The sequence below is a fragment of the Capsella rubella genome, unplaced genomic scaffold (assembly GCF_000375325.1).
Source record: "Capsella rubella cultivar Monte Gargano unplaced genomic scaffold, Caprub1_0 scaffold_6, whole genome shotgun sequence".
Classification (NCBI taxonomy): Eukaryota; Viridiplantae; Streptophyta; class Magnoliopsida; order Brassicales; family Brassicaceae; genus Capsella; species Capsella rubella.
This window is the reverse complement of record NW_006238918.1, coordinates 2,812,391-2,837,731: the sequence shown is the minus strand read 5'-3', so window position 1 is coordinate 2,837,731 and position 25,341 is coordinate 2,812,391. Positions and strand designations below refer to the sequence as shown.

At 38.7% G+C, this 25,341-nt stretch overlaps 6 protein-coding genes across 7 annotated transcripts; 4 read left to right on the top strand and 2 right to left on the bottom strand.

Moving 5' to 3' along the window:
- Positions 1–585: 585 nt before the first annotated feature.
- LOC17883328 (probable E3 ubiquitin-protein ligase ARI16) lies at positions 586–2,635 on the top strand. Its single transcript, XM_006290093.2, has 3 exons — positions 586–691; positions 779–1,586; positions 1,687–2,635. Exons 2-3 carry the CDS (start codon positions 781–783, stop codon positions 2,393–2,395), a joined length of 1,515 nt encoding a protein of 504 aa, XP_006290155.1. The 5' UTR covers positions 586–691; positions 779–780; the 3' UTR covers positions 2,396–2,635.
- Positions 2,636–2,859: 224 nt separating this feature from the next.
- Positions 2,860–6,767, top strand: LOC17883261. The gene is made up of 10 exons (XM_006286304.2): positions 2,860–3,321; positions 3,658–3,778; positions 4,216–4,301; positions 4,485–4,866; positions 4,968–5,068; positions 5,176–5,242; positions 5,397–5,624; positions 5,711–6,157; positions 6,239–6,311; positions 6,381–6,767. Exons 1-10 carry the CDS (start codon positions 2,930–2,932, stop codon positions 6,635–6,637), a joined length of 2,154 nt encoding a protein of 717 aa, XP_006286366.1. The 5' UTR covers positions 2,860–2,929; the 3' UTR covers positions 6,638–6,767.
- Positions 6,768–10,502: 3,735 nt separating this feature from the next.
- LOC17882317 (ultraviolet-B receptor UVR8) lies at positions 10,503–13,876 on the top strand. Of its 2 annotated transcripts, none has more exons than XM_023779957.1 (14): positions 10,503–10,922; positions 11,332–11,408; positions 11,543–11,621; positions 11,738–11,797; positions 11,910–12,011; positions 12,092–12,185; positions 12,333–12,375; positions 12,478–12,523; positions 12,601–12,647; positions 12,718–12,820; positions 13,037–13,088; positions 13,166–13,269; positions 13,351–13,430; positions 13,564–13,876. In XM_023779957.1, exons 1-14 carry the CDS (start codon positions 10,628–10,630, stop codon positions 13,681–13,683), a joined length of 1,302 nt encoding a protein of 433 aa, XP_023635725.1. In that variant the 5' UTR covers positions 10,503–10,627; the 3' UTR covers positions 13,684–13,876. The 2 variants fall into 2 exon arrangements, with proteins under 2 accessions (XP_023635725.1, XP_006289809.1); XM_006289747.2 differs by having other exon boundaries at positions 13,034–13,088.
- Positions 13,877–13,925: 49 nt separating this feature from the next.
- On the bottom strand, positions 13,926–16,866 carry LOC17884090 (ATP synthase subunit beta-1, mitochondrial). The gene is made up of 9 exons (XM_023779956.1): positions 16,345–16,866; positions 15,968–16,043; positions 15,795–15,883; positions 15,576–15,693; positions 15,395–15,498; positions 15,141–15,299; positions 14,819–15,043; positions 14,410–14,721; positions 13,926–14,295 (listed from the first exon to the last, which is right to left on the bottom strand). Exons 1-9 carry the CDS (start codon positions 16,816–16,818, stop codon positions 14,182–14,184), a joined length of 1,671 nt encoding a protein of 556 aa, XP_023635724.1. The 5' UTR covers positions 16,819–16,866; the 3' UTR covers positions 13,926–14,181.
- Positions 16,867–17,520: 654 nt separating this feature from the next.
- On the top strand, positions 17,521–20,369 carry LOC17881263 (ATP synthase subunit beta-3, mitochondrial). The gene is made up of 9 exons (XM_006287335.2): positions 17,521–18,082; positions 18,292–18,367; positions 18,449–18,537; positions 18,630–18,747; positions 18,825–18,928; positions 19,024–19,182; positions 19,280–19,504; positions 19,602–19,913; positions 20,018–20,369. The coding sequence occupies exons 1-9, from the start codon at positions 17,600–17,602 to the stop codon at positions 20,129–20,131; spliced, it is 1,680 nt and encodes a 559-aa protein (XP_006287397.1). The 5' UTR covers positions 17,521–17,599; the 3' UTR covers positions 20,132–20,369.
- A 129-nt stretch (positions 20,370–20,498) lies between these two features.
- LOC17884488 lies at positions 20,499–24,803 on the bottom strand. Its single transcript, XM_006287174.2, has 13 exons — positions 24,449–24,803; positions 23,718–24,146; positions 23,263–23,576; positions 23,090–23,182; positions 22,904–22,994; positions 22,610–22,703; positions 22,391–22,488; positions 22,126–22,195; positions 21,837–21,940; positions 21,631–21,747; positions 21,443–21,519; positions 21,295–21,339; positions 20,499–21,201 (listed from the first exon to the last, which is right to left on the bottom strand). Exons 2-13 carry the CDS (start codon positions 24,024–24,026, stop codon positions 20,664–20,666), a joined length of 1,950 nt encoding a protein of 649 aa, XP_006287236.1. The 5' UTR covers positions 24,027–24,146; positions 24,449–24,803; the 3' UTR covers positions 20,499–20,663.
- Positions 24,804–25,341: the final 538 nt, after the last annotated feature.

Sequence of the window (25,341 nt, the reverse complement as noted above, 5' to 3'; positions counted from 1 at the left end):
TTTTGACATATGAATATACTATGTTATTGTGCTCGCATCGAGAAATCCATCACTCACATAATCCAATAATTATGTAAAAAAAATGTTTACAAAAGTAGTCTGACACATTTGTCAGAAATAAGTTCCAACCATGTCCATTGTCAGAAATAAGTTATAACCATGTCCAATCCACGTGGAGTGGACATGGGTGTAACGGTCCAATGTTATAGTCTGATGATAAACGTTATGAGAAAGTCTTCATTTGTTTTTGACCACATATCAATTTTTCATACATATAGAAAGTAATCCAATCTATTAGTACTTACAGATTACTATGTGACACCCGTCGATCGGAGAAAGATAGTTTGACTAAATTAAATTTCCTTTAGATTTTTATAGAGAAAACTTTAAATCATTGCTTGTTTTGAATGAGTAAAAACAAGTTCTTTCATAAATGTGAAACAGAAAATTAATGATAAATTCACATAGTACCTAAATTTGCTAAAAATAATGTATTTGTTTCTATAGATTTTTATGAGGTAACTTTTCCAATTTTGTATATAAATACCCCTTGCTAGCTTGTAGTCTCATATACTCACACAAGTGTTTCTCTCTGTTCAACAGTCTTCCTTATCCTCCATCTCTTTGGGTTGAGTGTTCTTCCTTGATCCCCAAGCTACCATACACCTTACCCTTCCAGTTCAATCCGCAGGTAAGTAACTACAAAACCGCCTCCATCGATCAACAAAATTTCTCCGTAGTATAGTAAAGTCTTTAATTTCTTTATATTTCTCTGCAGCCATGGAAGCCGGTGGTCAGAGATACTCTGTTCTTGTGAAAAGCGAAGTTCGTGAGCAGATGGTGAAGGAAATCGATCAGATCTCGGAGGTCTTCTCGGTGTCAAAGTCGGATGCAACCGTAATCCTAACCCGTCTCCGATGGAACTCGTTTAAGGCCTCAGATCGTCTTGGTGACAACAAGGAGAAGTTTCTGGCGGAGTTAGGGCTGGTTCGTGTTGTCGATTCCAACTCTTCTTCTGCAGATCGTGAGAAGGCGACCCTTTCCGATGGTACCAATGGAGATTACTTTGTCTCCACACCCTTTTGCTCACACAAGTTTTCAAAGACTTGCTGGAGTGAATATCTCACCGATGCTCTGGAGAAGAACAAGGAGGAGGGAGGACTCATCATCTCTTGCCTGAACCAAGACTGTGTCGCCCCCGTTGGACCTGATACCATCGGAAAACTCAGTGAGCCAGTGAAGGATATGTACGAGGGATATCTTATGAAATCCTTCGTGGAGGGCCATAAGGCAACGATCAAATGGTGTCCTGAATCGGGTTGTCAATACGCCATAGTGCTTCAGGAGGATACTGAAGTTGATTTCGGTGTGGTCTGTTTGTGTGGCCACACCTTCTGTTGGACATGCGGGCTTGAGTCACACCGCCCGGTGACCTGCAAGAAAGCATCAATTTGGTGCAAGTACCTGTTGGATCATTCAAGGAGCGTTGCTTGGATCAATAGCAACACCAACCCGTGTCCCAACTGCAGCAGTCCTGTGCAGCAGAATGGTGATCCTGCTTACAGGCTAATCGAATGTATCTGCGAGTATGGGTTTTTTTCCTCTCTATATTGACAAACATGTTGCAAAGCTTAGATCTTTAAACTAAATATGATGTTTTCCTTACTGTTATGCATGATGTATCAGGCATAAGTTCTGTTGGGTCTGCTTACGCACGGAGGAAGAGCATAACGGGATGTGGAATTGTGCTCCAGTCGCTGATCCAGTGGCGAATTCTTCTCCGAGTGAACTCACTCAGATTCTCCACCTGCAACTCTGGGAGGCAGACCAGAAAGCATTGGAGGAAGCTAAATCCAAACGGAAAGACCTTGAGGAAAACATCATTCCGAAAATAGTGGAGATATGCGGACTAAGCGAGCAGGACCTTAAGACAGTAAGAGAAGCAGGGATGCTAATTGTTCAGTGCATCCAGGTACTGAAATGGAGTCGTGTGTTTGACTACTTCATAAACGAGTACGAAAGCACGAAGAAGCAGTACCTGAAACACCTACGAGATCAAGCGAGCGCAATGCTTCGGATGCACGGATGGAATCTTGGTAAGGTTTTAGAGGAATCCCTCGTAAGAAGAAATGTATATTGCTCAAAGCACATGTTGGAAACCAGTACAACAACCACTGGTAATCACTTTGATGGATTCGTCAAGGAGCTGGAAGATGGAATGCCACAAGTGAAGACTGAAGCATATGAGGATGGACCTGGACCGAGCATTCACTGGCTCTGCCGTAGGTGCACGTTCGAGAACAGCTATGTTGATAAACATTGCAAGATGTGCGCTTTCCCGCTGGTCTCTCCTGCGCCTCCTCCTCCTCCTGAAGACCTTGGAAAAATGGAGTGAGAGCGAATGATGAGTAAAAGACATGTCTCATCAAAGTGATTGGTGCTGGTTTCGTTCTATGTCGTAGCTTCTCTTGTGTTGATTTGGGTTTAAGAGTCTCCTTTGTTTGTCCCCCGTGTGTTGGATCATCATCCATCATATTGGTTTAAGAGTCTTGTTGCATTTGTCTTTTCAAGTCTTTTGTTTTTTTCTTTTTGTCGCTGTCTAAAGTTTCAAGTCATATTGTTTGTTTTGAGTCTATGTTTGTGTTTCCTTGTTATAATAATTTTTGTAACATGAAAATGCAAATATACAAAGAAACAATATTGTCGTTTAAATCATGTCTTGTGTCTTGAATAAAAATAAAAAAAAATCTATGGGAGAACACAAAAGTGATTTTTCAACCATACATCTGTTATTAGGATAAAATAAATAAAAATATCAAGTGGCTGAGAAAATGTAACGGTAAAATATAAAACAACACTCTGCAGCAGAATCTTCTTCACCCACGAACACTGACTGAGACTGACTCATTTCGTCGAACACCTTTCTCTAATGTCAGTGAGCAAACTTCCACATGTCTCCCATGGCGGCGTTCACACTACCGATTTCCTCAATTTCACCAACGAACCGGTGGTTTTGAGTGTATTGGTCCCGTTTCCTTCTCGGATTCGAGTATCCTCTTCCATTTCCACCCCCGGGGTCGTTAAGTGCCACGGAACGAGACATAGCGCCGGTGGAAGAGGTGACAACGGGTTGAGGAGAGAGAGCGGATTAGGTTTCGACGAGAGAGGAGAGAGGATAGTGCGGTGTGAGGTTGATGTGATCTCGTGGAGGGAGAGGAGGATAAGAGGCGAAATCTGGGTCGATTCTGATTCTCAATCCGTTTGGAATGTTCTTACCGATTACGAGCGCCTTGCTGATTTCATCCCCAATCTCGTTTGTAGGTACTTTACTCTGTAATTCCCCACTTTTTTTGTGTGTGTGTCTGTTATATCTACATAATTCTTCTGGGTAATCCAATTTTTGTAGTCTAGTTGTGCTTAGAATGCTTTCTAGTGACTTTAATTCAGGGAAATGCTGAATCTTAAGGATTGGTTATCTCTCTTTGTTGAGTAACGATATATGCTCTTTTGTGTCTTCAAAGTTCAGACAGTTTGCTTTGCTATAGATATTGTTGTGCTTTGTCTCTTGCTGCTGAGAGAAGTTTAGCAGATGTATGTGTATGGCTGTTGAATTGTTGACGCTAACATGGCCTTGATGGTGGTTGTTTCAACTTCTAGTGGGAGAATTCCTTGTCCACATCCAGGGCGTATATGGCTGGAGCAACGAGGCCTACAAAGAGCATTGTATTGGCATATTGAGGCTCGTGTTGTACTCGATCTTCATGAGTCTCTCGATTCTGTGAGCACTCTTAAGCCTTTATTTTTGTCTCCTGATTAGTAATTTGGAATGATTTGTAAAACCTGCAAACTCTGCTACATTCTGTGATCTTTTTTAAAATGCATATTTCAGCACTTTGAAAAGAATCAAGAGGTTGACTTTACCCTGTATGATCTGTAGTCATGATTAAATATGAATTACCTGCTCCCTACTTTCTCTAGATCCTTATTTATTAACTCTTATAAGTTCAAGATAAAGTAATCATAGTACGGTTTACTTCCTACAAATCAAAAGTCCATGGTCCTCTTTTAACCTGCTTTGCACTCCTTGCATCGGTAATATTTCTCAGGATTAGTTAAATATCTATGATGAGCTCTTAGATTACCTTGGTTCTCATTCCATACATGTCTATTAATGTTGTTGTCTCACAACTGTTTTTCCTTTTACGATTGTTCTAGCCAAATGGCCGGGAGCTTCACTTCTCTATGGTAGATGGCGATTTCAAAAAGTTTGAGGGAAAGTGGTGTGTGAAATCTGGTATCAGGTACACTCAGTAACCCCGTAACAAGTTTGTGTGCACATCCTAAAATCATTTATAATCAGGTCTGATACGTATCAGAGAAGGTGTTTCTGGAAACTAACAAACTTTTATGCATTTATAACCATGGACAATTTCTGAACCATCTATGTTCCAACTTCCAAATATATTTTTTTTTCTTTTCTCCAGGTCCATAGGAACTGTCTTGTCTTACGAAGTAAACGTAATTCCGAGATTTAACTTCCCTGCCATTTTCTTAGAGAGGATAATCAGATCAGATCTTCCTGTAAATCTCCGAGCTGTAGCTCGCCAAGCTGAGAAATTTTATAAAGGCTGCAGAAAGCCGTCAATAATAGAAGATTTGTTAGGTAGAACATTTTCACAGCTGGCCCCTTCTCATGATATTGAGTTTGAAAGTCTTGCTACTGAGAGATCTATTGCCTCCAGTGTTGGATCATTATCTCATTTGAACGAATTGAACAATAATTGGGGTGTTTATGGAAAAGTTTGCAAGCTTGATAAACCTTGCACCGTGGACGAAGTTCATCTTCGTAGATTTGATGGTCTATTGGTAAGTAGTTGGTTTCAAAACTTATTAATTATTATGCATATTAAGAAAATGTTTCCCATCTTTTGTGGTTATTAATCCAGTGGTTTATTTCTTACATGAAGGAAAATGGAGGTGTTCACCGTTGCGCTGTTGCTAGTATAACAGTTAAAGCTCCTGTTTGTGAAGTTTGGAAAGTTCTAACTTCTTATGAGAGTCTTCCAGAGTAAGTAATTTTCAACCTTACTTCTGTGGCAGTCTTCTTTAGATATTGGTTGTGTTGGCTTATATATCTCTTGTTTATCTGCATTTTATTGTTTATGAATCCATCAGGATAGTTCCAAATTTGGCAATCAGCAAGATTTTGTCACGTGAAAACAATAAAGTTCGAATACTTCAGGTATGAGCATTCTCATACACTGTAACCTTTTAATCAAATTTGGAAAGGCTCTGCATATAGTCCCGTCTTGAAGATCAAAGTTCTGACGCTGGCCAAACCAAGGTTTTAATCTTGGTGTCAATAAATTCTATAACTAATCCGAATTCTGTTGCAGGAAGGGTGCAAAGGCCTGCTCTACATGGTGCTTCATGCGAGAGCTGTTCTCGATTTGCATGAGATTCGTGAGCAGGAAATCAGATTTGAGCAGGTGGAAGGAGACTTTGACTCGCTTGAGGGGAAATGGATTTTTGAACAACTAGGAAGTCACCACACACTACTCAAGTATACCGTGGAGTCCAAAGTGCGAAAAGATACATTTCTTTCTGAAGCAATCATGGAAGAGGTTTGATTAAGAATTAGACATATTATCTTCAGTATCATCTTATTTTTTCTTATTGTAACCATGATGTTTCTCTCTGACATTTTCAGGTTATATATGAAGATCTTCCATCAAATTTATGTGCCATTCGAGATTACATCGAGAAAAGAGGAGATAAAACGTCAGAGTCATGTAAACTGGAGACATGTCAAGTTTCAGAGGAAACATGTTCCTCATCTCGTGCCACATCAGTTGAGACAGTTTACAATAGTGATGATGGTACGGATCAAACTAAGCAGAGACGGAGGATTCCCGGTCTGCAAAGAGACATTGAAGTCTTGAAATCAGAGATTCTCAAGTTCATATCAGAACATGGACAAGAAGGATTCATGCCAATGAGAAAGCAGCTTCGGTTACACGGAAGAGTTGACATTGAAAAAGCAATTACAAAAATGGGTGGATTCAGGAGAGTAGCTTTGATGATGAATCTTTCACTTGCTTATAAACACCGTAAACCGAAAGGATACTGGGACAATCTTGAAAACTTGCAGGAAGAGGTAAATATTTCTCGTCATGTTCTCAATTTAAACGATTGCAGTGGTGTTTATAAGAGCTTTTCCATCTGCACGTGTTTTCAGATAGGAAGATTTCAACAGAGTTGGGGAATGGATCCATCATTTATGCCGAGTAGGAAATCGTTTGAACGCGCAGGTACAAACCGAAAACTCAATATACACTTTGTGTGGATTCCTCGATAGTCAGATTGGTCTTTTGTTGCAGGTCGGTATGACATTGCGCGGGCGCTCGAGAAATGGGGAGGACTACATGAAGTGTCCCGTCTTTTAGCGTTGAACGTGAGACATCCAAACAGACAGCTAAATTCTCGTAAAGACAATGGTAACACGATACAGAAAACAGAATCTGTTGATACCGATTCAAACTCGACGGTTAGTAAGAAACATAAGCCTTATGTCTCTCAAGACACAGAGAAATGGTTGTATAATCTTAAAGATCTTGATATCAACTGGGTTCAATAAAACCTTAGCGTACAGTTCATTGCCTGTGTAGTCTTATAACTCAGCAAAGAAGAACATATATTTATGTAAATTGCAACATCTGATTGATATCCGTGTATTAATATAAACTCTAGCTAGTTTTCACTTTTCAGTCCTTATGTTTCATTTTTTTAGTTAATTAGATGGGATTTAAAAAAGCGAGAGAGCACAGAACAGTGTAAGGAGGATAATAGAAAGAAACAAAGAAGTGAAAGCAAGTCAATGAAATTTGATAGTGATGGTTTTAAGAAAGAAAAAAGTCATGTCATTGTCTTCAATGTGAAATGAAATTACACGTAATTAGAAACAAACTTCTTTCTAGGTCGTAAGGTTAATTACAGAAACCAAGTTGCAGCAGAGGTCGTGAGTCGTGACTGAAGAGAGAGAGAGGGTCAGGAGTTTGGATGTGAATTGTGATGTGAAACGGAAGAAATTCAAAAATTAGAGTAGAAAAAAAACAGTAGAAAACATAAAAAATGCATGCATAAATCTAGAAATGATGACATTGAAGTTTGTTTTCTACTGTGTTTTACGTTTTATTGAAACACTCATTCGAATTTATAAAAAAGCTCTATGTGTTGAGATAACAGGAAGGAAACATATAGATAAACAACATTTTTACACGACTTCAAGGGAAATGATGATTAAACTGTAGCTTTCTACAAATAGTCAAACAAAACCTACAAAATATTTCACAAGAACTATCAAAGAAAGAAGTTAGATAGAATATAAAGGAGATCGAAGTAAGAATGTGATATGTGGGTTGGGGGGAATGAAGCCTGGTCCGAGAATCATTTAGGTTCGCTTCATTCGTTAAAATGAAATTGATCATCTTCATGACCTCGAGCCAGCCAACATTCCTCTCAACCCTAAACCAAAGGAGGAGGAGAAACTTTATAGATGTAAAAGTAAACAGAAGAAGGAAGAAGATGACGAAGCTAAATAAAGGGTATGTGAGAGACGAATCTCTTTATATATATATAGGAGCTAGAGAGTATAGAGCAAATGGCCACAAGACCAAAATTTTCATATTTACTTTTCTTACATCAAAATAGTAAATTTTTGGTTAGTGTTTTAATATAGTGTGTGTACGTAGGGGTTGCTTAATATAGAATTTTTACAGGGAAATCCAGAGTTGTAGATATAAAAACATACTCCAATTGTACATTCAAACTTTTCCTCGCAAATATATAAGACTACATATGTATCTTGTTTTTTCTTAAATTTCTTTCTTTTACGAAGTCAACAGTAGTAAATCTCTCTACAATTGATTGGTTCTCAACTTAAAAAAAACGAGATCCATAAATCCTAAAATATAATAAATTTAGACATCTAATATCATGGTTTTTGTTACTACACATATTGCCTCTTAATTAATTCATTCTTCATTGGCTAACAGATTACATAATCATAACAAACTATATATATATATTATATGTATATATCTTTGTATATATGGATGTATTGGCTTACATTTGATGTTCTTTTCAATATAAACCTAAAAATGTATAATCAGATTCAGAATTGTATATAGTATATATATTCATTTAACTTGTTTGTATATATATATATATATATATATATATATTTGTCTTATATGGATGTGTATTGGCGTATATAGGTGGTTTATGATGACTTCATGAACATATATGCATTGATTGTTGTGAAAATGACAAAACATTGTTTTGGTCTTTACCTCGTTACGTCCAAATTTTTCCTATACTAGATCGCTTCATAAATTTTACGTACAAGGCTATTTTCAAATTCAACAATAAAAACATTTTTTTTTTTTTTTATCTTTGTTATTGGTCAGCAATAGCATACCATTACCATTTGGATTTCTACATTATTACTCTACTCATTTTGATGTGTTATTTAAAAAAGAAATGAACAAATTTCAATCGCTAAAAATTAACACTACCATCCTTTAGCTAACCTTCTAGTATTAGACATTAACATTTGGAACATACTGTATATATATATTAAAGCTAAAAATTATATTTTTATAGTTTAAAAGTGTAGAAATATTATTTTCAAAAGTTATGGGACATTGTATTCAACAGAAGTTTAGTTGGATTTCCTGCCTCTATCTTCTAGCGAGATAAGCTTACTCACAAACATGTTGTTCTTGTATTAGATCCAATTCTTTCGAAACACGATTTTTCAATTTCTGGCTTTAATTACATACAAAAATATACAGAATCACATATTCAAATTGAGGAGCTTCGGTTGCATAAAGTACGTGGTATATAGTAAAGTTATACATTACCTATATATAGTTGGACAGCAAAGTGAGACGTCATTACATTAACGTTGAGAAAAAAAGAAGATAATAATTCACATAAAAAAAAAAAGAAGAAGAAAGATAAATGGGATGAGCAAACAATAATAAAAAGCACGTTTGACAGTGATGGTTTAGAGAAAGTTAAAGTCTCGTCGTTGTCTTCAATATGAAATGAAATTACACGTAATTAGAAACAATCTTCTTTATCTGAGTTTTAGATTATTTACAGAAACCAAGTTTCAGATCGTGACTCGTGACTTGAGAGAGAGAGAGAGAGAGAGAGAGAGAGAGCTTTTGGATGTGTTGTACTGTGACGTGAAAAGCGAAGAAAAACAAAAAATGTGTGTAAGTTTCTAAAAAGCATGCATAAACACGAGAAAAGTGTATATATTGAAGAAAAATTGCATGATCATTCAATCTTAAAACTCTTTCTTATTATAATCTTCTCAGTTTCTCAATGTTTTTATAATATATAGTGTGATTGATAGATAAAAACAAAAAAAAATATGTGTCATGTAGAGTAATTAATCTCATAATAAACGAGAGATGAAAACTGATCTCGCAAGATAATTAAGATCAAGTATGAAACTAATTAAGACAAAACTGAAGGAAGAAATTAGTGGCCAGAAGAAGAAAAAAAAAGCGAGATAAGTGGGTTAGGGGGAATGAAGCCTGGTCCGAGAATCATTTAGGGTTTTCAATTCAATTATTAGTTTCTTCCAAATTGAATGGAATGATCCTTCCTTCATGACCTTGAGCCAGACAACATTCCTCTTAACCCTATAGATCACACCACGTTTATTCAAAAAGAGAAAAGACACCAACACACCAAAACAAGAAAAGAAATGAAACTGTGAATATGACTGATTTTTTAATTGTGATAATAAGAAGAGAAGATACCAAATAAAAGCTAAAGAAAATGTGAATATGCATGTGATGAAACTTCTATGTATGTAAAGAAGAAGAAGAAGAAGAGATCGAAAGACTGGTATGTGAGACAAAAGAAACCCCAGCTTTTGCCTATATATACAGACTCTATAGAAGAGAGAGGAACAAAGACACACAACGCCAAGCTTTTCTTTTATTTCTTCACTTACATTATTTTTTTGGAGTTTGAAAAGTCTTTGGTTAAATATTTTGGTCACTATGTTGATATAGGGGAGCTAGGGTTACCTAAAATAGAAATTTATAGAGGAAACCAGAGATGTAAAAGTTGGACAATTATCTCCAAGTTCCTACATTCAAACTTTTCCCCATCTAGATTTATTTACTTACACCTTTACATATATATATATATATATATATCTCCATTTGTCTTTAGTTGTTTCTCTTCTCATATTTAGTCTCCTTCATTTCTGAGGTCAACATCCATGAAATCTCTCTCCATTGAAAGCCTCATTCATACCCAAACAAAAGTTAAAAACAAGTTTTTTTTTAGTGTAATTTCCCCCCATCTTTTCGATTTGGGTGTAAAATTGTACAAAACAAACTTGAAGGACAAATTTAAAAAAACAGAGGAAAAGAAATTGGAATATGATCGATTTCTACAATTTGTCAGCTGCCTCTAGAGACTTCAAAAAAACGGGAAGACGTAGCATTCTTTCTATCCATCAGTTTCTTCTTCTTCTTCTTGATCATCATGTGATTCCGTCGATAATCACATTTCCTTTTCATTTCTACAAGTGAAAATGTTGACTAGAGCCCTCGGACGAGTTCGAATTCGTGGTTCGAGGATCAAGGGATCGGATACTTGGACTGGGTTCTTAAAAGATTCGAAATTGGATCCGATTGGTGTTTCCTGCAGACGATGGTTATCCAACGAGAGCGGGAAACGCTTTGCGGCCATGTGGGGAAGCGGAGATTACGGCAGATTAGGGCTCGGGAACTTGGATTCTCAGTGGACACCTGCCGTTTGCTCTGCTTTGAGTGATCACAGCATCAGTGCTGTCGCTTGCGGTGGAGCTCACACTCTGTTTCTCACCGGTGATTTCTTCCTCTCCCGACTTGCTTTTATATCAATTATCAAATTTGGTGATTATCCGAAACTTTTGAATCGTAAGAGGTTGCTATGCGGTTTGGTATCTGGGTAATAAAATGTAATTGTGTTTGACTATTTAGCTGAGAAATCCGGAGAATTGGCATCTCTCAGTGACTTGCTGAGATTTAGTCATTTTGGTATGCAACAGTTGCAGTTATGATTTTGTTGGGTTTAGCTCTAGATAACTTAGAGTGAACTTTTTTGGATACCATGTCTTTGCTCTGTTTGATTGGGCTTGTTGTGGTTGAGTTGGATTTTTGTACAGTTTTCATCTTTGCATCAATATGATTGGTTTTGAATTTTTTATATCAATTTCTGATTGTAAGCTTACATACACTCCTACGAATGTGACAGAAACGAGGAGAGTCTTTGCAACAGGTCTTAATGACTGTGGTCAACTTGGCGTATCAGATGTTAAAAGCCATGCTATGGTATGTTACTAATTGGTAGGTTGTTCAAAAGACTATATGGGTGCCAGCTTTTCTTTCTGTGCCTCTCTGTTTCTCCTCACATTTACCTCTAATAATTCGATTATAATTGATATTTTCCACTGTTGTTGCTGTAGGAGCCGCTTGAAGTTTCTGGACTAGAAAAAGATATTCTGCACATCTCGGCTGGCTATTATCACTCCGCTGCTATTACAGGTAAACAAGCAGAATGTTCGTCACTACATTGCCATGGCCTGAACCTGTAACTAATCTTCTTGATATAGTAAGTCATTCGTAGTTGGCCACATATTTACTCTCTTTCTTTCCATTAGTTGATGGGGAACTCTACATGTGGGGAAAGAATTCAAGTGGACAGCTTGGACTAGGAAAAAGTAAATACCTATTCAATTCAATACTTTATGCACTCACTGTTAATATATGTCCTAATTCATAAGTTGCTTGCTCTATTGACATGTTCGTTTCCACTATTTTTTTCTTATGAAGAGGCTGCAAGAGTGGTACGTGTACCAACTAAAGTACAAGCTCTGCATGGGATCACCATACAATCTGTGGCTTTGGGTTCAGAGCATTCAGTTGCTGTTACTGGTTTGGATCCCAGAATCTTATCTATATACCGAAGTCTTTTAAGTACTCAGAGAAAGTTAAGGGTATCTTTTTCTTGACAGATGGAGGTGAAGTCCTGAGCTGGGGAGGAGGGGGCTCTGGAAGACTTGGCCACGGTCACCAGTCCAGTCTTTTCGGCATCTTAAGAAGTAACAGGTTGGTTTGTTTTACTTAATTCCAATATAGTTTGTCTCTCTCTCGTTTATTTTTATTTGCAAAACTTTTCTCATTTTGTCCTGTACTTTCTGATGATTCCTTTATTATTTTCTTGTATTCTGCTGTAAAGTTTCCTTTTGATTGCAGTGAATTTACTCCAAGGCTTATCAAGGAACTTGATGGGATCAAGGTACACTAACAGTGAAGAATATCCACCATGAATGAAGAGTTTCTAGTTTTACTATTAAGACTTTCATGCTTATGTTTTTCTGTTCTTCCTATCGAGCACTAGGTTAGAAATGTTGCTGCTGGTCTACTGCAGTCAGCGTGCATTGATGGTATTGATTTACTTTCTTAAAATTATGCATGCTGTTCCATTTATCGACTTTATATGATTTGTTTGCCCATAATGCAGATAATGGTTCTGCTTTCATGTTCGGGGAGAGATCTATAAATAAGATGGTTAGAAAATGTCTTTTATTAGTAAAGTTCCATATGCAGTTATGTAGAGTTATCTGATGGGAAAATACAGGGCTTTGGAGGAGTAAGAAATGCCACAATACCATCGATTATTAGTGAAGTGCCATATGCAGATGAAGTTGCATGTGGTGGCTACCACACATGTGTTGTTACAAGTAATACTCCCTTATTATTTAGTGCTTTTTCGATGAACAGGTTGCTATTGAGTCGGTTGTGTATACTGCAAATGCATGTCCTGCTTAAATTTATTTTTGTTGTTGATAGAGGCCCAAAACTGGTTTTTAGTTTCTGCTAATTATATAAACATATAATCTTTGTAAGTTGGTCTATAGCAACTCATCCTTTGTTGTTTCCTTCGTTTTTATAAGGAGGTGGGGAACTTTACACCTGGGGCTCAAACGAAAATGGATGCCTTGGTACAGAGTAAGTTATACCCCAAAAACTTAGGACGTCTTTCACTCTTACCTATAAGGCTATAATCACTTTGTTTGAATTTTCAGTTCAACATATGTCTCACACTCCCCTGTGAGAGTTAAAGGTCCTTTCTTGGAATCTACAGTATCTCAGGTATCATGTGGCTGGAAGCACACTGCAGCAATTTCAGGTAGCAAATCTTTGTATAAAACACCCCTTTTCCTTTCCAGTGTGCGAGAAATTCAACCCAATTTCTGAAACTTGTTTGCAGATAACAATGTCTTTACCTGGGGCTGGGGAGGTTCTCACGGCACATTCTCTGTTGATGGACATTCCTCTGGTGGACAACTGGTATGTTTCAATATCTTTCTTATTGATCAGTTCCTGAAAGATTAATTTCTTATGTGAATGCGATATAATTTCATGTTTTTCCAAGAAATCTGGCATCAAAGAGAATAAATAATATGGTATGTTAAATATGTAGGGGCATGGTAGTGATGTAGACTATGCAAGACCAGCGATGGTGGACTTGGGAAAGAATATAAGAGCAGTGCATATATCTTGTGGCTTCAATCATACAGCAGCAGTTCTCGAACATTTGTGAAGACTCCTTCTGCTCAGTGTTAGTTCATAACTTCATATACATATGTTTTGTTAATTTATTCTGTCTTATACTCATATTCATTACTCGAGTGTGGAGATTGTACATCGGAATTCATTCTAAAGAGAGAAACCTTGCGGTTTCGACTCCGACTTGTAAGAATAAAATAATATATAAAGAAGAGACAAATTCAACATTTCTTTTCAAATGAATCTGAGTCGTACTTTGAACAGCAAAACATTGAATCCTGTAAAAGCACTTTCCTTACGAAAACTTCAATACAAATGTGGCCAGATTGAAAACATGGACACTTGTCTCCTTTATTCGAAGTCAAAAACTCTGACGAATGAATCTAATTTCTCCGTACTATATCTCTCACACTCACAATGGTAGCAATGCATCAGCAGAAACAGCCGGAAGCATTGCTCTTGTTTTTTTTTCGTTATTGTCAACAAAAGAAGAAGAGAAGTATTAAGCACATGAAAGAGATGAATCAATCCCTTAAGCTGCTGATTCCTTGGAGATCTTCTCCGCCTTAGCCACCACCTCGTCGATGCCACCAACCATGTAAAATGATTGTTCAGGAAGATCATCGTACTTACCGTCAAGTAGACCCTGCAACGAGTTACAGATTCATATAAGCTCACATAGTCGCATACAATTGAACAAAAAATGGAGCAAAGAAAAAAAGTCGCCATCTGAACTAGAGAATCAATGTATATAATATACCTGGAAACTGTTGATGTTTTCCTTAAGATCGACGTATTTTCCAGGGGCACCAGTGAAGATCTCAGCAACGTGGAAAGGCTGACTCAAGAATCTCTGGATCTTACGGGCACGGGCAACAGTCAGCTTGTCATCTTCACTTAGCTCATCCATTCCCAAAATGGCAATAATATCTTGTAAATTCTTGTAGTTCTGTAACACCTTCTGCACACCACGAGCAGTGTTGTAGTGCTCCTCACCCAAAATGTGAGGCGAGAGCATACGGGATGTCGAATCCAAAGGATCCACAGCAGGATAGATACCAAGCTCAGAAATCTTCACATGAGAAAAATAATAGTATAAGGATATCAGCTTAATGAGCATCACATAAAAATATACTGAAAAGAAACATCATAAAGAGCCAACTTCACACCTGTCTTGATAACACAGTTGTGGCGTCCAAGTGAGCAAAAGTTGTGGCAGGAGCAGGATCTGTCAAATCATCAGCAGGGACATAGATGGCTTGGACTGAGGTGATAGACCCTTTCTTGGTGGTTGTGATTCGCTCTTGAAGAGCACCAAGATCAGAAGCCAGAGTTGGCTGGTAACCCACAGCAGATGGGATACGTCCAAGCAAAGCAGACACTTCAGAGTTGGCCTGCACAAGAGAGTATACCGAGTTAAATATAGATCATATGGATACATATACAGCACATAAGTGTTGAGTAATAGACACAGCAGCGAACAAGGCTCACCTGAGTAAATCGGAAAATGTTGTCAATGAAAAGCAAGACATCTTGGCCTTCCGCATCACGGAAATATTCGGCAACAGTCAATCCGGTCAGTCCAACACGAGCACGAGCACCCGGGGGTTCATTCATTTGTCCGTACACAAGAGCACATTTGCTCTCAGACTGTTAAGACAGGTTAACAGAGAGAATTGAGCAACAAAATCAATGCTAATTGCTTGCAAAATAATGGTGAAGCTTAATCCAAATTAGATGAAAACCTGCTTCTCGCCTAGCTTAATGACACCACTCTCAATCATTTCTCTGTACAAGTCATTGCCCTCACGAGTTCGTTCTCCCACACCAGCAAACACAGAGAAACCACCTGTTCACAAGAAGACACACCAATTAATAAATACAAACAGAGACTAATACGATTAGAACTACTTGTGCCAAACAGACCATGAGCTTTGGCAACATTATTGATCAGCTCCATGATAAGCACAGTTTTCCCAACACCAGCACCGCCAAAGAGACCAATTTTTCCTCCTCTTTGGTAAGGAGCAAGGAGATCAACAACCTGAAAAGAAAGAAAGGAGATCAACTCCTCAAAAAATGACAGACAACACATGTGACCTGTGAATACATAGCACGGACACGGAGCTAGGGTTCAGAATCTACCTTAATACCAGTGGCCAGGATCTCTTGCCCAGTGGCTAGGTCAACCAAAGCTGGAGCATCTCTGTGAATAGGTAGGTAATGGTCGGTCTCTGAGCAACAAGAAGAACATATTGTCACAACAGGTTTGCAGAAAGTGAGACATGGATAAAGTGTGTGGCTAAAAGACTTCTTACTAATTTCGCCTCTCTCGTCAATGGGCTCTCCAAGAACATTCATGATACGTCCAAGAGTAGCTCTTCCAACAGGAACCTTAAAAGTGAAAACAAGCCAAAAGTCATATTTCTGTTATTGCAACGTACACATAATACAGATGGGGAGGTATCAAAGAAATGATTAGGCATCCAAATTAACGAAACCAGCTGGACATTGTCTTCCTCGGAAATGAATAACCTTTTGTAGAAAACAGTATAAAGTCAACGTTGAGGATACGGAAATACGAACTGAGAGTACGCAAAATCCAATCAACGAAGCCACAGATCTACACCTAACAATGGCTGATTTTACGGATCAACGACCGAGATGGGGGGATCTATGCACAGAAACCACTTACAGTGATTGGAGCGCCAGTGTTGAGAACCTTCCTTCCACGGACGAGACCCTCAGTACCATCCATAGCAATGGTCCTGACGACATTTTGACCCAAGTGATGAGAAACCTCAAGGACCAGCCTCGTGGGGTGATCCTGGACCTCGAGAGATGTCATGATCGGAGGCAATCCCTCCTGATCCTCGAATCTCACATCGACAATGGCACCAATGACCTGGCAAACACGCCCGATCGCACCCTTACCACCGTAATCATAGGTCTTCTTGCCCTCATCCTTAGCAGGAGCAGAAGATGGCGCAGCTGAGCTTGCCGGTGAAGCGGTGGCGTACTCGGCGACGCGGCCGAGGAGATAACTACATGGAGCAGCGTGACGCGCGGGTGAAGGAGAAGGAAGCCTGGGGTTACGGTTGCCTAATTTAGCAGCAGATCTACCGGAAGATGAACGGAGAAGCGATGATAAGACTCTCCGAGACGCCATGAGTAGGTGTGTGAGAGAGATAGAAAAGAGACAGAGAGGAAATGCTAGGGTAACAACATATGCTGATTGCCGAATCTAAGCTCCACTCACTCTGTTTTGGTGGGCTTAGATAATGGGCTTGTTTTGGCCTTTTCATCCATCTTTTTACTTAGAAAATTAAAGGCTAACCAAGAAGAGTGACCCTTGGCCCTTGGGGATCCACAATATAAATAAGAAAGTTGGGAGATCAAAGTTGAGAATTGAGATCATGCTAGACATATAGTTTTGGTGGTGAAATGTTGGGAACATCGTTTGATTAAACAATACTACTATTTTATCCACCTAATAGAGAGTTTACATATACTGTACATATGGAGTTTGAGAAATTGATGTTAGTTTTTGTTCTCTGTCCACAACTTATAAGCGTATATACATATTTGAACAAAAAAAAATGAGCGTATATACATATTTGAACAAAAAAAATGAGCGTATATACAAACTTCGTTTTGTTGTTGTGCGACATTTACAAATATGAATTTACCTTTTGGGGTCAGAAAGATCAACGGTTTGATTATTTCCTTCCAATCAGCGGCTCGATATGGAATAGAATCGGAAAATTACACGTGTCGCAGTGGGAACAAAACACGTTACACAGAAGAAGTGGTCTAACGTTAGTGAATTTTAGGAGGAGTTAAAAGGAGAGACGAGAAGACGAGAGAGGAGAGAAGACAACATTTTCATATTGTAACCCTAGCGAGAGAGCCCCTTTCTCTCTTAATCTCGCTTTCTCTGTTTCACAGTCATGGCGAGTCGGCGAATCTTATCATCGCTTCTCCGTTCATCTACGGGCAGATCTACTTCTAAATCCTCTTTAATCGGGAGCCGAAACCCCAGGCTTTCATCTCCAGGTCCCGCGCATCGAGCCGCTCCTTGTGCGACACTCCTTGGCCGAGTCGCTGAGTATTCTACATCTTCTCCGGCTAATTCCGCTGCGCCATCCTCCGCTCCAGCTAAGGATGAGGGCAAGAAGACTTATGATTACGGTGGCAAAGGTGCGATCGGGCGTGTTTGTCAGGTCATTGGTGCCATTGTTGATGTTAGATTCGAAGATCAGGAGGGATTACCTCCGATCATGACATCTCTCGAGGTTCAGGATCATCCCACGAGGCTGGTGCTTGAGGTGTCTCATCACTTGGGTCAAAATGTCGTCAGGACCATTGCTATGGATGGTACTGAGGGTCTCGTCCGCGGAAGGAAGGTTCTCAACACTGGCGCTCCGATCACAGTAAGTAATTTCAATGTTTTCTCTAGATCCGCGACTAGGACCCAAAGTTGGTACATTTTCGCCATTTGATATCTTAGTCTAGATCTGAGCATCCGTTTATGGCAACTCAATTCGTTTAGTTTCGCTAGTTTGTGATTTTTATCTTCTTGTTGGCTTTTTCCGAGGGATTCATGTCTTATGATGTGAGGTGAATTTACCTGTTTATTCAGGTTCCTGTTGGAAGAGCTACTCTTGGACGTATCATGAATGTTCTTGGAGAGCCTATTGACGAGAGAGGCGAAATCAGTAAGAAGTCTTAGCCACTCATTTTATCAATGTCTCCCTTTCTGCAAACCTGTCGTGACAATATGTTTTGCTGTTACTCAGAGACCGACCATTACCTACCTATTCACAGAGATGCCCCAGCTTTGGTTGATCTAGCCACTGGGCAAGAGATCCTGGCCACTGGTATTAAGGTAGATACTGGACCCTAACTCCGCACTGTATTCACAGGTCACATGTGTTGTCTTTGATTTTTGAGGTCTTAATCTCCTTTCTTTCTTTCCAGGTTGTTGATCTTCTTGCTCCTTACCAAAGAGGAGGAAAAATTGGTCTTTTTGGTGGTGCTGGTGTTGGGAAAACTGTGCTTATCATGGAGCTGATCAATAATGTTGCCAAAGCTCATGGTCTGTTTAACACAAGTAGTTCTAATCGTAGTAGTCTCTGTTTGCATTTATTAATTGGTGTGTCTTCTTGGGAACAGGTGGTTTCTCTGTGTTTGCTGGTGTGGGAGAACGAACTCGTGAAGGCAATGACTTGTACAGAGAAATGATTGAGAGTGGTGTCATTAAGCTAGGCGAGAAGCAGGTTTTCATCTAATTTGGATTAAGCTTCACCATTATTTTGCAAGCAATTAGCATTGATTTTGTTGATCAATTCTCTCTGTTTTCCTGTCTGAACAGTCTGAGAGCAAATGTGCTCTTGTGTACGGACAAATGAATGAACCCCCGGGTGCTCGTGCTCGTGTTGGACTGACCGGTTTAACTGTTGCCGAGTATTTCCGTGATGCCGAAGGCCAAGATGTCTTGCTTTTCATTGACAACATTTTCCGTTTCACTCAGGTGAGCCTTGTTCGTTGCTGTGTCTATTACTCAACACTTATGTGCCGTATATGTATGCATACGATCTATATTTAACTCGGTATACTCTCTTGTGCAGGCTAACTCTGAAGTGTCTGCGTTGCTTGGACGTATCCCATCTGCTGTGGGTTACCAGCCAACTCTGGCTTCTGATCTTGGTGCTCTTCAAGAGCGAATCACAACCACCAAGAAAGGGTCTATCACCTCAGTCCAAGCCATCTATGTCCCTGCTGATGATTTGACAGATCCTGCTCCTGCCACAACTTTTGCTCACTTGGACGCCACAACTGTGTTATCAAGACAGGTGTGAAGTTGGCTCTTTATGATGTTTCTTTTCAGTATATTTTTATGTGATGCTCATTAAGCTGATATCCTTATACTATTATTTTTCTCATGTGAAGATTTCTGAGCTTGGTATCTATCCTGCTGTGGATCCTTTGGACTCAACATCCCGTATGCTCTCGCCTCACATTTTGGGTGAGGAGCACTACAACACTGCTCGTGGTGTGCAGAAGGTGCTACAGAACTACAAGAATTTACAAGATATTATTGCCATTTTGGGAATGGATGAGCTAAGTGAAGATGACAAGCTGACTGTTGCCCGGGCCCGTAAGATCCAGAGATTCTTGAGTCAGCCTTTCCACGTTGCTGAGATCTTCACTGGTGCCCCCGGAAAATACGTCGATCTAAAGGAAAACATCAACAGTTTCCAGGTATATTATATACATTGATTCTCTAGTTCAGATGGCAGCTTTTTTCTTTGCTCTATTGTTGTTCAATTGTATGTGAGCTTATATGAATCTGTAAATCATTGCAGGGTCTACTCGACGGTAAGTACGATGATCTTCCTGAACAATCATTTTACATGGTTGGTGGCATCGATGAGGTTGTTGCAAAAGCAGAGAAGATCTCCAAGGAGTCAGCAGCTTAAGAGATTAATTTGTCTCTCTCGTGCTTAATACTTTCTTCTTTTTTCTGACAATAACGAAAAAAAAAGCCAATGCCTGTGACTCTCCCACCAAACGGAATCTGATTCCGTATTTATAGTTTCTTTTGGTTCAAATTCCATGAGAGCTGGCAAGATGGTGCTGAACAGATCCATTCACTGTTACTCAAATTTTTGTTTATTTTGTTTCCATTACTTAATGAAATAAAGATTAAGTCTTGCAGATTCTAATTGCCATGTATGAGAATGTTCTTTATTGTTCTTAGTATCTTTGTAAGCTTAGCACAAGTCTTGCTATGATGTTCATCGCAAAGCAGGATTTTTAATCATCTCTTCAGAAGCTAACGTCCCATTTTTGAAAACGTATCACTATATTGAAATAATGTAAATGATCTAACAACATGATGTCTCATTACAACTTCTTCCATAGCCTTCTTTTATGCTCTCTTATATACACAACCAAACATGTATGCATCAGAAGCAATTGAGACCACAAAACAACACTCTCCATTATATTTTAGAAACTCAAGCTACCTTCTTTCAACAATGCTTTATAATCTCTGGGCACATCCACCCGATCGATCACATCCAACACTTTTTCCTTGTCGATAACAAAATCAAGAAGCGGGAAACCCGAAGGATACCTCTTCACCGCAGCTGATTTGCTTCTTCTCACTCCACGGAAATACTCACTGCTTTTGCTCAGAGGGTCACATTTTCTTGCCCGAGAATATTCATAATCAAAATCTTGACTCTTGCTAACATAAGGAGTTCTCTTTCGTTTGCTTGCCTCTTGCAACATATTTTGCTCCTCAACTGTTACTAATGGGACACTGAGTGGTTCAGATATCAACTGCTGGTTCATAGTATTCAATGGAGACTTGATAGAAGAAAGTCGAGGATCTCCTCGAGCATCGCTCTTTGCTTTTGTAACCAAATGTTGTAACCAAATTATTTGTCCAAGAATGTAGATCTCTGTCTTTTCTTTACTAGCGTGATAGAGTGTTTCAATACGTAATATATCTCCACCACTAGGCTTACTAGTGAAATCAGTCCTGTAAGTTAAAAAACGAAACCATTGGCGGAAAAGCACAAAAAAAAATGCAGGAGAAATAGAAGGTGCAGGTCTCATTTCATCCATCACTCACCCTGTATTTGCCCACTCCCCAACCCAACCAAAACCATGATGTGCTCTGCGAGGAATCCATTCAACAATTTAGCCATTACAAAGGAGAATTTATACTCCGAGCTGAACATGTAAAGTTGGCGTTATGAAAGAAGGGTCAGATTTCTTACTTGGTTGTGTTGCCTGCAACTGGGACAAGCCAATGCAGTGTCCTCTCCATCTCGTCCTTGATTTGTGTAACCGAAAGCTGTTCATAAAAATCATAAACCATAACACCTTGTGTTCAGTGTGAGTAGCCAAAGAGCCACGTTATTTCCTCAGTTTTGTACACCCGTGACTGTAAAACAGATGACATTACCTCCTTATCGACATTGAAAGATTTTATCTTGGAACGTAGAGCCAATTTTATACCAGGTGGCAAGCTTTGGTATAGAGAATCCCTTGCATTTGAAGTTATAGAGCTTGCACGAGCGACCTATACCCATCAAAACATCACATCCTATATGATTGCGAGAATACACATAGACCAAACCAAATGAAGCAATCCTACATTTGTGCACTCACAAGTGTATCAATCTGCACAATTATGTTTGCATAGTGTAAAGCAAGACCAGCAGGTCCCAATCTTTTATCATAATCTGCAGCACCTTTCCTTGATGGTTGGTCATCTAGGCAAAGAAAATGAATTTGATATTATAGTTAAATTTTTGTGTGAAAACTTAATTGTGAGGATCAATTAACTAGAGAAATCACAGTATGTACTAAAATAGAGCAGTGGACGACTGAAAATTCAAAAGCTTTGATACATGCTCAGTCGCACATGGTGAAAGTACAAAAAGGAGAACTTACATACCAGCACCACCGAAAATATTATGAATCTCTAGCAACAAGAAATGTACAATATCAACTAGTTTCTCCATCACCTGAAATACAAATTAGCAGGTAAGCCAAAAAAACATCATCATAAAATCTATTTCTGTATGCAAGATTTTCCTGACAATAGATTTAGTTTGGCTGAATTTAGTTGGTGAAGTATAATGTTTGAAGTGATTGAAACGATGCATTGACACCATACAGCTGAAGGATTTGATGATGTTAAATGATAAAGCTGTACACACCTCTTCAAAACCTCTGGACCACAATGACTTTTTCTTTAAGCTTTTCACTACCTTTCTCTGAGCTTTAAGTTCAGTTTTTAAAATTGCAAGGCCATCGCCTACATTAAAAAAAAGGACTATCATTTGACCAATGTTTAAACTTAATAAATAAGGCAAGTAATTTGTTCAAAAACAATAATAATAATAATAATATAAGGCAAGTAATCCTCGATAACTCACCCTTACTGCTGTTAGCTGAGTTCTCTTCTTCTCGACGCTTTTGCTCATAGTCTTTCTCCAGTCGATACAATACTTGGAGTTCTTGGTATAATTCCTGAATCAAAAGAGATAGGCAAACACATAATTCTGAGATGTCTGAGTAACATGACAAATTACCTGCATTTTTGTATCACAAATTTTCTCGAAAGTATAAAGCTACTAAAGAAGATAGCTGACAGCTCAACGCACAGACATCTAAGTGGCAAGAACAAGTCAAAATGCTGTTTCTAATTTTAGAAAGTATTCACTACTCACAGCAGTAAACTGCACTAGAACCATCAGTTGGTCAACAACTAATACTGCGTCTTCCTTCAACTGTCTTTGAGGGGTTAATTCTTTGCTGATCCTGAGGACAAAAGAAACGATTTAACAGCTTGAAAGACAGCTATAACACACAAATATTAACACTATCTCATGCCCAAATATTTTATATAATTCTACCTATCAAAATAGCGCTGTAAATTATGCCACTGAAAATCTTTGGATCGGTTTCCAAACCGAACCACTTCTCCTGAGAAAACTTGCAGCTCCTGTCTGCAAATTTATCAAGTTAACTATCTTACAATGCTTCAAAAGAGCTAGCAAAAAAAAAAGGTCGGGATTCGAATATTCACCTCTTATCCGCAGCAACAAGTCTGAGGAGTTCATCGAAATCATTCGAGACTAGATTTTGAACACCCTCGGAATACAGGACAGTGTCTTTCAAATGCTTGATATTCGTCTTAGAAAGGGATTCAATGAGATTTGAGCTTTTGACAATTGTATTTGCTACTTCAAAAGCTAAAATTCCAAGTTCAGTTCCTTTAGTTGCAACTCCAGAAGTAAATCCACCGCTGCTCAGATCCGTCATGCTACTCCCAAGAGTATCCAACACATCTTTTGCTTTACCTAACCCTGCTTTGCCTAAAAGTACACTTGCCTCTGTAACCTGCCACAACATAGCAACTTCGTATTGTTCTCACAGTCTCACGACATTTTAGGAATTCTTACAGTTAAAAGACACTTGCAGTTACTAACTAGTGATCGTAGTCGCTAAAAGGAGCTTAAATCTATCTCACTTTAAACTAACCTTTGAAACTGCGGTTTGAGTAGATTTTGCAGAACGTAATTTCTGTGATGGAGCCATGGTATACGTCGGAATCCCATCATAGAAATTGTCTTCAGCTTCCCTTTCGCGAAAAGAGAATACATCTTTTAATTGGCTTTGTTCCTTAACGTCTTTAACCATAACTTGCCTCATACCAGGACTAATTAAACTGGTCTGCCCATTTGGTTGTGGGTAGCCAGAATCAGGTTCTCGACCATCATCAGCCACACTTGAACCTGAATACTCACTGCCAAAATTGATTCCAAGGCTCTTGGAGCAAAAACTCCCCATAACTCTAAATTCTTCTTCAAAGACCTCAAGTCAATTTATCGGAAAGGTCATGCCACTTTGAGGAGAGTACTCTTAAGAAAAATCTCGAGACTCTGATCCAAAACCAGTAAGAGTAATAACCTAGAGCAAAGGGCAAAGTAAGGAAAAAGTCAGATCACAAAACTCAAGGAAACCAAATCCCCCAGACTAAGCTTTCATCATAGAATGGACAGGATCGTGTCCGAAATAGTTCAAGACATTGCCATCGCCTTGGGAACAGATTCAGACTATTCGTCTAGTTCTGAAACACAACAAGCCAAAGCTGTTCACGAAGTAAAGCCTTTAGGTCAAAGACTGTACAATCCCCTCTCTCTCTCTCTTTCTCCCCACAGAACTAAGCAAGATCGGATTTTTAACAGAGGAATGCGAAGAAGAAGACTTACCCAGAAGAGAAAAAGACCAGAAAAGACGTGGGCCAAGCCAATTTCGGAGGTATAGAGCTTGGGATTCACGACACAGAACAGTGAAAAGACAAAAGACAAAGGAACCTCGAACACGAGAATAAATGTTAAAAAGAAGAAAGTCAAGGAGAGTAGTATGAAACTATGAATCAAGGAAGAAATCAGAAAAAAAAAAAAAAATGATTCAACAGCAACAACACCATAAAAAAAAAAGAAAAAAAAAGAGAGAGATTGGACCACCAAATTGGCATCAGCTAAAGCCAAATTGAAACAACCAGCTTGATAAAGAAACAAACGAAGAAAAGTCAAGACCTTTTTCTTTTCGTTTTTTAATCTCCTCCATGTTAAAGCGGTGATGGATTGGTCAAATCTTCCCTTATTACCACGACATTGACTTATCTTGTGTTTGTCTTTTTAAATTCCGTGAAAGTAAAAAACTCATCTTTGGCTCTAATTCTCTCACTTTCTTACTTCTCAACCGAAATTATGCAAAAAAATTAGGACTTGAGACTTTTCAAAGGGATTATTAGATTAAGTCTTAAGGCATGTGCCGATCTATATAAGAAATTGATTAAACATTATTCAACTCATCATTGAAAGAAGGAGACTCAGATTGTCAATGGTTCATCACATCATTGGACAACAATTGTGAACAAAAAGCTCATTGCTATGTCTTGTCTTGACATTTAAATCTGATTAGTCGGTGTTTTTCTAGTTTCATTAAAACGAATCTTAATCCGTCTATGGTGATGGCGTGGATTTCGGTTTTGAGTGTTTTGAATTTTGATGTACTTTGGATAAAGTTCAGTACTAGTCTCTTGTACTTTTAGATTTTGGTTCATGTGTTTTTTTTGTAGACATTGATTTGCAGAACA